The 11564-nt window shown below is 49.7% G+C and overlaps 1 protein-coding gene across 2 annotated transcripts; it reads left to right on the top strand.

The window, feature by feature from the left end:
• Window positions 1-3480: 3480 nt before the first annotated feature.
• On the top strand, window positions 3481-10471 carry HSBP1 (heat shock factor binding protein 1). Of its 2 annotated transcripts, none has more exons than XM_060253934.1 (4): window positions 3481-3644; window positions 4899-4965; window positions 7721-7920; window positions 9983-10471. In XM_060253934.1, exons 1-3 carry the CDS (start codon window positions 3600-3602, stop codon window positions 7864-7866), a joined length of 258 nt encoding a protein of 85 aa, XP_060109917.1. In that variant the 5' UTR covers window positions 3481-3599; the 3' UTR covers window positions 7867-7920; window positions 9983-10471. The 2 variants fall into 2 exon arrangements, with proteins under 2 accessions (XP_060109917.1, XP_060109918.1); XM_060253935.1 differs by having other exon boundaries at window positions 3501-3644; window positions 4899-4970; window positions 7726-7920.
• The last annotated feature ends 1093 nt before the right edge of the window (window positions 10472-11564 follow it).

Genomic DNA, 11564 nt, shown 5'->3' with positions numbered 1-11564 from the left:
TCCAGGCCCCACCTGGACGCTGGCAACCCTGCTACCCCAAAATAATATCAGCAAACATATAGCATACTAAGACACATGGAGTACTGTCATGTAGCCCAGGCAAGACCGATCTTGTCAGATCTCGGAAGCTAAGTGGGGCCAACCCTGGCAAGTACTTGGATGGGAGACCTCCAAGGAATACCAGCAGTTAGGAGGTGGGGGTGGGCAGCAGCAAGCCACCTCTCTGAATGTCCAAACTTCACTAGGGGTGGCCAGCAGTCAACCATGACATGCACAAAGTACTTGCAAAACTCCTCAATTAATAGTCACATATTCTTCAGTTGTCTTTACTTACCCAGGACACAGACGCATACTGCCTTCCTGGTTACTTCTCCCTGGTAAACCACCTATATTTAGTCCCTGTTTTTTGTTACAAAGGTATGTGTGTCTGTGGCCAGAGCTGACCCTTCCCCCGGGGTCATTCATTAGCCCTGTCATCTGAGCTGGGGACACCAGATCATCTTTTTAGAGGACAGTCCTTCCTTCCTTCCTTCCTTCCTTCCTTCCTTCCTTCCTTCCTTCCTTCCTTCCTTCCTTCCTTCCTTCCTTCCTTCCTTCCTTCCTTCCTTCCTTCCTTCCTTCCCTCCCTCCCTCCCTCCCTCCTTCCTTCCTTCCTTCCTTCCTTCCTTCCTTCCTTCCTTCCTTCCTTCCTTCCTTCCTTCCTTCCCTCCTTCCTTCCTTCCTTCCTTCCTTCCTTCCTTCCCTCCTTCCTTCCTTCCTTCCTTCCTTCCTTCCTTCCTTCCTTCCTTCCTTCCTTCCTATAATATAGTGGGTTCAAAGCATCGAAGAGACAAGGCAACAGTGATAACAGCTCTTTATTAGAGGCAGCATGGTGGATGGCTGCAGTAACAAGACTGGCTAACTGGTCGACGGGCCATAACTATGTATACAACGCTGGGTTCCCACGCTAGCAGGTTATTGGTCTGTTCAAACTGGCCGGGGCCCTATGATTGGTACAAGGCAGCAGGTATCAGGATCCTGCTGTCCATTGTTCCTAGTTCCCCAAGTTCCGTTCTTCTGGCTACAATTAGCTAAATAGGAATACCCAGATAGTTGACATAAGTCTAATAATTGTCATGGGTGCTGGGGACCCTGCAGAGGAAGACGAGTCTGCCGAGGAAACTGTACCCCTGCCACCTGCACCAGTACCCCTGCCTCCTGCTGAAGAAGATCCCAGCCCCCCTGCCTCGCCCTCTCGGGTGGCTCGTGTGCGTGACCGCCTCCGTCAGGACCTCAGGGATCGGAGGAGGGCGGCACGCTCACAAGCAAGACGCTCCCTGAGTCCTGAGTTTTGAGAGGATTCTGGCCCTCCTAAGAGCAAGGATGCTTGAGTTGTAACAGGATCCTGGCTGCCTCCCAGAGCCAGCAATTAGCCCAAATGGGCAACAGCCAGCAGAGGGCTATATAGCTGTGGGCTTTGGGAGGAGGCTTTGTGGAAGCAACTAGTTGTCTCCTTGACGTTCTAGCATCCACTCCGGCTTGACTTTGGTTCCTGACTCCCTGACTTTGGCTTTTGACTTCTGGACTCCCTGACCTTGGCTTCTGGACCTTGGACCTGCGATACTTGCACAGCGATTTGCATTTGGCACCTTGGACACTCCTGCTTGCTGGCTACAGACCTCGGACTGCCTCTGGACTTTGCCTGACCCGGCCCCAGCCATGACAATAATAATAATAATAAATTTTCATTTATACCCCGCCCTCCCCGCCAAGGCAGGCTCAGGGCGGCTTACAAGACATGGTACATATGCCATGATATAACAATAAAATCAGAATAACAATTAAAATACAATTCATAAATTTAATTTAATTTAAATTAAATAATTATCTAAAAACCAGTATAATTTAATGATGCTACAGTCTCAGTATATATAAAATAGCTTAATATTATTGCCGAGGTTCCATCTTAAAAAGCAAGTTGGAAGAGGGCGGTTTTACAAGCCCTACGGAACTGATCCCGTAGGGCCCGCACCTCCTCTGGCAGCTGGTTCCACCATTGGGATGCCATTATCGAGAAGGCCTACTCCCTTGTTGTTTTTAGCTTGGCCTCCTTTGGCCCAGGGATTTTCAGGTTTTGTGAACTAGATCTTAGTGCTCTCTGGGGAACATATGGAGAGAGACGGTCCCTAAGGTAGGCAGGTCCTGGGCCATATAGGGTTTTAAAGGTAATAACCAGCACCTTGTAGCGAACTCGGTAAACAATTGGCAGCCAGTGCAGCTCCCGCAGCCTCGATCCAGATAAGTCTACATACATAACACTTTCCTTCCTTCCTTCCTTTTCTCTTTTTTGTGGTGTCTATCCTCTTTTCGGCTGGTTTTCTTTTCTTTTTTTTGGGGGGGGGGAGAGGGGGAGGGAATTATGAAAATGTTCTCTTTGGGGTTTGGAAGTTTATGAATATCCCTACAGGGCTGGATCTGGGGGGGGGGGGGCAGGGGGGGTGCTTGCCCCGGATGTCGACAGGGGTGTGTGTGTGCCAAATTGGGTATGGAGTCCATTGTTGTAGTGTATCAGTAACAACATGCGCCCACGCTCAGGGGCAACTGGGCTGTCCCAGAGGCCCAGCGCGGGGCGTGGAATCCCCTGCCAATCAACAGCTGTGGCGGGAAGTTCAACCGGTCAGGATTGGCCTGACCGGCCCAGTAGGCTGTACCGGGGATTGTATATAAGTGGGACCCGGCCCGCGTGTTCCCTCTCTTGCAACGTGCTCCTAATAAAGAATGTTGCCCTACGCGCGTCTCCCGTCTGAGTACGTTACAATTGTATTCTATGGGACCATAATATAGAATGGCCCAAAAGGGGGCGTCATTTTTTAAATTTGCCCCCCCCCCAAAAAAAACATGTAAATGCAGTCCTGTTCCGTAGTGAGCAGCAAATACCACCGCTTAAATAGGAAGGCTATTCACAATGAGATTTGTCACAGTGAGCACTTATTTGAAGTCGTTAGGAAATACGGCCTCTTTTTTGCTTCGTAACCCCACTCTTGTCGGTCCCTAAGGTGCTTGTGCACTCTGTGATCAACTGCAATTCCAGCAGCTGTCCAGGTTCAACCTGGAGGTTGGGAAACTTAATCCCACCTGCTATTGAAACGGGATACGAGACTACATCCCCCCCCAAGACTACATTTCCCACAATGCCTTTGTACAACGAGAGGGGACGCCTAGAGCGGCACGAAGGTACAGTCACCCAGCCGTGTACGACGTACAGCTGTCTTGCGGCGGTGTGACGACTTTTTTTATCAGGAACAATCGCAATAGAGAGTGTAGCGGATGCCTCACCGTCGAGACGCCAGCGCCTAGAGCGACACCACAGAGAGTCCCAGCCAGAGGCCACTTGGGATTCGAGACTTTAGGAACAAAAATAGAACGCTTACTTACAAAAACTACATTTCCCAGAGGGCGCTGCTCTTCCGTCACGCTTCGCTCCCGGGCGACCTCTCGTCTGTCTCGCGAGATCTCGCTGGGCTGTTTGACGGGGGAGAGGAAATCCCCGGGCGAGGCCCGGAAGCGCTTCGAGAGTCGGGTCTGAGCAGGAGTCTGAGGGGGAGCCGGAGCGAACCAGGATGGCCGAGACGGACCCCAAGACCGTTCAGGACCTCACCGCTGTGGTGAGGCGGCCTCGGAGGGCCCAGGGCAGCCGCGGGGGGTGATGGGAGAGCACGAGGCGGTTGCTGTGGTGACAGGCGGGGCTGGCGCGAGACCTGCGGAGAGCTAGGGGAGGGGCAGGGCCTCGGTTGCTATGGAGATGGGGAGCGGCGAGGGGGAGGCGCCTAGGAGGGAGGCTGTGGTTGCTGTGGAGACGGGGAGCGGTATTGAAGCGGGAGGACGTTGTTGCCAGGGGGATGGCTGGGGTCTAGGGTTGCCAGCCTCCAGGTGGGGCCTGGAGATCTCCCGCTTTGACAATTATCTGCTTGGAAGGGGTGGACCTTGCTGGGGCCCCTCCCCTCAACAAACCCCACCCTCTCCCAGCTCCACCCGGAAGTCTCCAGGCATTTTCCAACACTAACCTGGCATCAAAGATTTCAGGTTTTCACGGCTGGCATCATCATTAGGGTTTGTAGAATCTTTCAGGCTCAAGTGCCGTGTTCCACTGGAGAAAGTTTTTCTTCCAGACGTTTCGTTCTCAGCTGCGGAGAACATCCACAGCCAGTTTCCTTATCACCACCCTTCCAGGAAGCCCCACCAAACAATGGGTACATTCACAAACCATTTGCCCTCTCACCACACCCCCTCCAGCCTAGAAATAGCAGCTCTCCAGCAGCCAAGAAGGTCAGAGCGCCTGCTCCGGCTGCAACGCCACTGAGGATGTTCTCCGCAGCTGAGAACGAAACGTCTGGAAGAAAAACTTTCTCCAGTAGAACACGGCACTTGAGCCCGAAAGATTCTACAAACACTAACCTGGCAACCTGCCCTCCCTCCCTCCCTTCAGTGTTGCCAGCCTCCAGGTGGGGCCTGGAGATCTCCCCTTTTTACAACTGATTTCCAGCGGAAGCTGGGTTCAGGAAGCCAGCTCAAGGTTGACTCAACCTTCCATCCTTCCGAGGTCGGTAAAAGGAGTCCCCAGCTTGCTGGGGGTAAAGTGTAGAAGACTGGGGAAGGCAATGGCAAACCACCCCGTAAAAAGTCTGCCATGAAAACGTTGTGAAAGCGACGTCACCCCAGAGTCGAAAATGACTGGTGCTTGCACAGGGGACTACCTTTACCTTTTTAAAGAAGCTTTCATGGGCATGTCCTGACATTCCCAGTGCTAGACTTGTTCTGAACAAAATACTTCCTGTTGTTTAGTTAAATGCACAACAGGGCCAGGAATTCCTGTGCTCTGAAAAGATCTCTGTATCATGCACATCTTCTTTTCCCGCCAGGTGCAAACCCTGCTGCAACAGATGCAGGACAAGTTTCAAACCATGTCTGACCAGATCATTGGCAGGAATATCCTTTGGCCTTCCAGTATGTTGCTCTGTTCCCCCCAAACTCTACAACGCCCTGGGTGTCTTGCTCCCAGACAAGACCTCTTGCTTTCTCCGGTATGTTAAACATTTCTGTGGCCTGCTGAAGGAAACCTCACTTGGCAAGGTGTGTTCGGCAACTTCAGAATGCTCTCTGGGGGTACAGTACGCTTTCTCTGTCTTCCCTTCTCCTTGCAAAGATGCAGCTGTGATGGTGTGGTGTAGCGAAATAAATGTCCGCTAGAAGACTATTGCAGTCAATGTTCCCTCTAAGCTGCAGAGTCTTCTGAACAAAAATTCTACTTTGTGAGCAGCTGCTATTAAAGTTGTGAGCTGCTGGCGTTGAAGTTGTGAGCTACTGCAAAAATTATCGGACTCTGGGGTCATCCTTGCTGAGCTAAGATAAAAAATGTGTGAGCTGGAGGCTAAAAGCCTGTGAGCTAGCTCACACTAACTCACCTTAGAGGGAACACTGATTGCAGTATTTATTTTTAGTGTGAGCTTGGACTTTTCATTTTGTTTTCTGTAAGTCTTTTTTTTTTTTTTTACCTTTTCATTCGGGCAAACAGTTCTTAGCACTTCGAGCTTTTCGAAGTATGCTTTTCAGCAGCCCTGTAAAGTAGTTCAATATTGCTATCCCCATATTGCAGCATCTGGGAAGAACAACATTTGAATTTGTACCCCATCCTTCACTCAGAGCGGCTTTCAATCTTCTCCCCCTCCTCTCCCCACAACAGACACCCTGTAAGGTAGGTGGGGGCTGAGAGAGCTCTCAGAGAACTATGCCTGACCCAAGGTCACCCAGATGGCTGAATGTGGAGGAGTGGGGAATCAAACCTGGTTCTCCCGTATTAGAGTCTGTGCACTTAACCACTACACCAAACTGGGAGCTGAGATAACATAAGTCCTGTACTTAGGTCGGGGCGGGGGGGCTGTGTTCTAAGATCTGGCTCCCCGCTCTGGATGGCGCATCTCTTATGCCAGCTTAGAAGTTGAGGAGCTTGAGTGTGGATGCCACCCTTTCTATGGGAGGGACGGTGGCTCAGTGGCAGAGCATCTGCTTGGGAAGCAGAAGGTCCCAGGTTCAATCCCTGGCATCTCCAAAAAAGGGTCCAGGCAAATAGGTGTGAAAAACCTCCGCTTGAGACCCCGGAGAGCCGCTGCCAGTCTGAGAAGACAGTACTGACTTTGATGGATCAAAGGTCTGATTCAGTATAAGGCAGCTTCATATGTTCATACGGAGGCCCAGGTCACAGCTGTTGCATGGTCTGCCTTTCACCATCTTCGGCAGGCCAAACAACTAGCGCCCTATCTGGCCCCTCGGGACTTAGCTACAGCGATGCACGCAACAGTCACTTCCAGGCTGGACTACTGTAACTCGCTCTGCGCAGGCTTGCCCTTGAGGCTGATCCGGAAGCTCCAGCAGGTGCAGAACGCAGCGAGCAGCCGGCCGATGCTGCGCAGTTTGCACCGGCTACCAGTCGGGTACCGGATCCGCTTCAAGGTTTTAGTGCGGACATTTAAAGCCTTGCGCGGCCTGGGACCGGCATACCTGCGGGACCGTCTCTCCCCATACAAGCCCCGGAGGTCATTACGATCGGCCGGCCAACATCTTCTGACCATCACCAGCCCAAGGGACGTCCAGCTTGCCTCGACCAGAGCCAGGGCTTTTTCGGCCTTGACCCCGACCTGGTGGAATCAGCTCCCTGTGGAGGTTCGGGCCCTCCCGGATTTGTTACCGTTCCGGAGGGCCTGTAAGACGGAGCCGTTCCACCGGGCCTGTGGCTGAGGCAGACAGACATCCTTATCATTTAAACCGCCTTGCACCGATTGCTTAAAACCGATACAGCTGAGATTTTTGAACATCTAAGTTGGGACAAGCGTGCCTAATTGGTAAGTAAAGTAAAGTAAAATTTTATTTATATCCCGCCCTCCCCCGCCGAAGCAGGCTCAGGGCGGCTAACAACAGCAAAAAATAACAATACATTAATAAACATTAATTAACCTTAAAAGCAATTAGTACATTAATTAAAAACCATTACTAATCTAATACCATTAAATTAAATTGAATTAAATCTGACAGTAATGTTATCATTTGGCGCTATGCCTGTCAGTTGGTATTGATGGCGGGTCTCCAGACTGGACCATTTTGATGTTTCTTCTGTTATGCACTTATAGTTCAGCTATTCATAAGCCAGTTTGAAGAGGGTGGTCTTGCAGGCCCTGCGGAACTGAAGAGGGTGTCTGAAGTTTGAAGCCAGTTTGAAGAGGGTGGTCTGTCCACACCATCCATGCCGCCTTAACTAATGTGAGCTGTGGCTTAATTGTCTTAATTGTAAACTGTTTTGATCGTTTTGTTATGTCGGAAGCCGCCCTAAGCCCACTATGTGAAAGGGCGGCCTATAAATCTACGGACATAAATAAAATCATTGCTGCTTGGGGCAAGAATTGAACTAGGGAGGGCAGGTTTCCTGGTTGAGGGCAAAGTCTTGGGAAGCCCTACGTTAGCCCAGATTTAGAACATCAGCGCTCCTTTAAAATGAGTTTTATTTCAGCCTGTGCTATATTAAAATCTTATTTATCTCCACACACACCCCTGCCCCCCGGAAATGTTGAGCTTTAAAAGTTGGATTCGCTTGCTGATTTTGCTAACTTCAAATTCCCAGCGCTTCTGGGTCGAGTTTGTGGTTCTGGTTGGTTGTTTTCCCTCTGCGCCATTTTCTTTAACTGGGACGCACTCGACGACATGAGCTGTCGCATCGACGACCTGGAGAAAAACATAGCGGATCTCATGACTCAAGCCGGAGTGGAGGAGCTGGAAGGCGAGGGCAAGGCGGCGGCAAACAAGACTGCTTCGAGTGAGAGCAACTTTGAAACGATTTGATGTCTGCAGACCAAAGTGGGCAGGGATGGCCAGTCGCGAGCCGTGGCTGCCAGGGTATGGGCAAAACGCAACGGTCGAGGCCTTGCTCATTATTGGAGGGGTGAGGGGGTGGGTTGCACATTGGCCTAAAGTGGGCTGTCCCATTAAGCGCCACTATCTTTTTCTTTTCCTACCTTCTTTTCATAAGAACCTAAGAGAAGCCCTGTTGGGTTAGGCCAATGGCCCATCCAGTCCAACACTCTGTGTCACGCAGTGGCCAAAAAAACCCCTGGTGCCATCAGAAGGTCCATCAGTGGGGCCTCCCACTGTGCCCCCCCCAAGTACCAAGAATACAAAACATCACTGCCCCAGACATAAGAACATAAGAGAAGCCATGTTGGATCAGGCCAGTGGCCCATCCAGTTCAACACTCTGTGTCACGCAGTGGCCAAAAAAACCCCAGGTGCCATCAGGGGGTCCATTAGTGGGGCCAGGACACTAGAAGCCCTTCCACTGTGCCCCCCCCCCCAAGCACCAAGAATACAAAACATCACTGCCCCAGACATAAGAATATAAGAGAAGCCATGTTGGATCAGGCCAGTGGCCCATCCAGTCCAACACTGTGTCACACAGTGGCCAAAAAAACCCCAGGTGCTATCAGGGGGTCCATCAGTGGGACCAGGACACTAGAAGCCCTCCCACTGTGCCCCCCCCCCAAGCACCAAGAATACACAGCATCACTGCCCCAGACATAAGAACATAAGAGAAGCCCTGTTGAATCAGGCCAGTGGCCCATCCAGTCCAACACTCTGTGTCAAGCAGTGACCAAAAAAACCCCAGGTGCCATCAGGAGGTCCATCAGTGGGACCAGGACACTAGAACCCCTCCCATTGTGCCCCTCACCAAGCACCAAGAATACAGAGCATCACTGCCCCAGACAGAGAGTTTCAACAATACGCTGTGGCTAATAGCCACTGATGGACCCCTGCTTTGTGAACTACTGGTATTACCATAAGAACATAATAGAAGCCATGTTGGATCAGGCCAGTGACCCATCCCATCCAACACACTGTTACACAGTGGCCACAAAAACCAAGTGCCATCAGGAGGTCCATCAGTGGGACCCGGACACTAGAAGCCTTCCCACTCTGCCCCACCCCCCCAGGCACCCAGAATACAGAGCATCACTGCCTCAGACAGAGATTTCCAACAATACGCTGTGGCTAATAGCCACTGATGGACCTCTGCTTTGTGGGCTACTGGTATTAGCATAAGAACATAAGAGAAGCTGTGTTGGATCAGGCCAATGACCCATCCAGTCCAACACACTGTGTCACAGAAGAATATAAGAGAAACCATGTTGGATTAGGCTAGTGGTCCATCCAGTCCAACACACTATGTCACAGAAGAACATAAGAGAAGCCATGTTGGATCAGGCCAGTGGCCCATCCAGTCCAACACTCTGTGTCACAGAAGAACATAAGAGAAGCCATGTTGGATCAGGTCAATGGCCCATCCAGTCCAACACTCTGTGTCACAGAAGATCATAAGAGAAGCCATGTTGGATCAGGTCAATGGCCCATCCAGTCCAACACTCTTTGTCACACAGTGGCCACAAAAACCCCAGGTGCCATCAGGAGGTCCATCAGTGGAGCCAGGACACTAGAAGTCCTCAACCTGTTGCCCCTCCCAAGCATGAATACAAAGCATCACTGCCCCAGACAGAGAGTTCCATCTGTACCTTGTGGCTAACAGCCACTGGTGGTCCTCTGCTCCATACGTTTATCCAATCCCCTCTTGAAGCGTGCTATGCTTGCAGCCGCCGCCACCTCCTTGTACCACCTCCTTCAACCACTCTTGCTTGCAAAAGGAGGAGAAAAATAGACACAACGCATGTTTCAAGAAGTTAGAAGTGTGGCCTGCAGAACTAGCTGGACCTTCTGTTGTTGTTTTTTTAACTCTTTAAGTAGCTGCATTTCTTGACTGCTGTTTCAAATCTGAAAGCGGTCTCTACCTATGTTACGAACTGCAGACCAAAAAGGATTTTAGTCCAAAATGTATTTGACTGTAAACGCAGGTAGTTTCTCAGCACTGAACCAGTAAATCAATATCTTTTATCTTTTATTTTCATTGACAGCTTGCCAATAATCTTGGATGTCAGAAAGAGAAATTTTTACCAGCTTACAGGGATTTCAAGACTGCATTTGTTTGGCTTTGATTTTTTTCAACTACTGTGTGTAAAAGCATTTTTTCTACCGCTGTAGATCATGCATTCCTAATGTACCTTGTATAACTAGATTTGGAACCGTTTCTATTCTGCTTTGGTGCATATTTGTGGATTTCACACACTTCTTTTGAACGGTCAGGGTCTCTATGCTTCCGTTATTAGAAACACTGTTTTGATGGTCAACTAAAATACTAACATTTGAATGGATTTTTGTGAAATCACATTTGGGGAGAAAAAAAAAAAAACCCTTCCTCACAGGAGGTTTTATGTTGAGTTCTTTTTGTAATTCTTTTCACTTGGGTGGCTAAAATTTCTATCAGCCTGCACAACAGATTTGTCATATGAGCATGAGACAATTGTGTGGAGTCGGGCACAAGAATAAAGCTCAATGTTCTGAAATCTGTCAGTGTGTAGTGCATTGGTATAGTGACTATTACATTAGCCGTCAGCTCTTAACACAACAAACAGGCTGGGCATTGGGCCACTATGAGCCGTCTCTGAGTTATCAATCCAAACATTTTGGGACTTCATTTAGTGACTTTGGGACATGTAATATAAATATTAAGCTCACATTTTCAGCGAACTGCAGCCGCCATCACATAAATAAATTGGAGCATGAGAGAGAAACCTGGTTTAAAAAGGTTGCTAACCACAGAGATTAGAAGACTGCAGATTTATACCCTGCCATGCTCTCTGAATCAAGAGTCTCAGAGCGGCTTTACAATCTCCTATACATTCTCCCCACCCCCCACAACAGACACCCTGTGAGGTAGGGGGGGCTGAGAGAGCTCTTCCAGAAGCTGCCCTTTCAAGGACAAACTCTGCAAGACCCAAGGCCAGCCTTTGGCTGACCCAAGGCCATTCCAGCAGGTGCAAGTGGAGGAGTGGGGAATCAAACCCGGTTCTCCCAGATAAGAGTCCGCACACTTAACCATCACACCAAACTGGCTACTAGCATGGGGGACCCTGGAAAGAAAGCCCATGTTGGAGAGATGCCATGGAAGCTGAGCAGAGAAGGAGCCTCCTCTCTTCCTCCCCTGATTACCATTGGCTTCCTTTTAAATATCTAAAACAGGGGTTTTGAATGCATTTGTTACAAGGGCCACATCTGACATAAATGAGTCCTTATCAGGCCAGGCCATATGTGTCATGAAATGTAATGCCAGGTAGATTAACACTCTTGCAGTATTTTATTTAACAGTCTCCAATAACTGACTCATACTTTGAATTATTGCATCAAAATCTGGAGACAATGTCTGTGTCGTCGCATTCATGAGTATGCCGTTCAGGTGTGTGTCTGTAAGTCGCAAACCTACTTTTGAATTACTGGCATTCATTACGGAAATCTCATGGTCAATGCTTTGAGCCTAAGACCCATGGAGGAAAACATGAAACGGCTGGGCATTGCAAGTTTTTGTACATAGCTTGCTTCAAGTGCTGGTCAGCCAATGGAGAAAATAGAGGTTTTGCTCTGTAGCACTTCTGCAATTGA

The sequence above is a fragment of the Heteronotia binoei genome, chromosome 14 (genome assembly GCF_032191835.1).
Source record: "Heteronotia binoei isolate CCM8104 ecotype False Entrance Well chromosome 14, APGP_CSIRO_Hbin_v1, whole genome shotgun sequence".
In the NCBI taxonomy this organism is placed as follows: domain Eukaryota; kingdom Metazoa; phylum Chordata; class Lepidosauria; order Squamata; family Gekkonidae; genus Heteronotia; species Heteronotia binoei.
The sequence above is the reverse complement of the archived record's forward strand: the minus strand, read 5'-3'. Positions and strand labels throughout refer to the sequence as shown.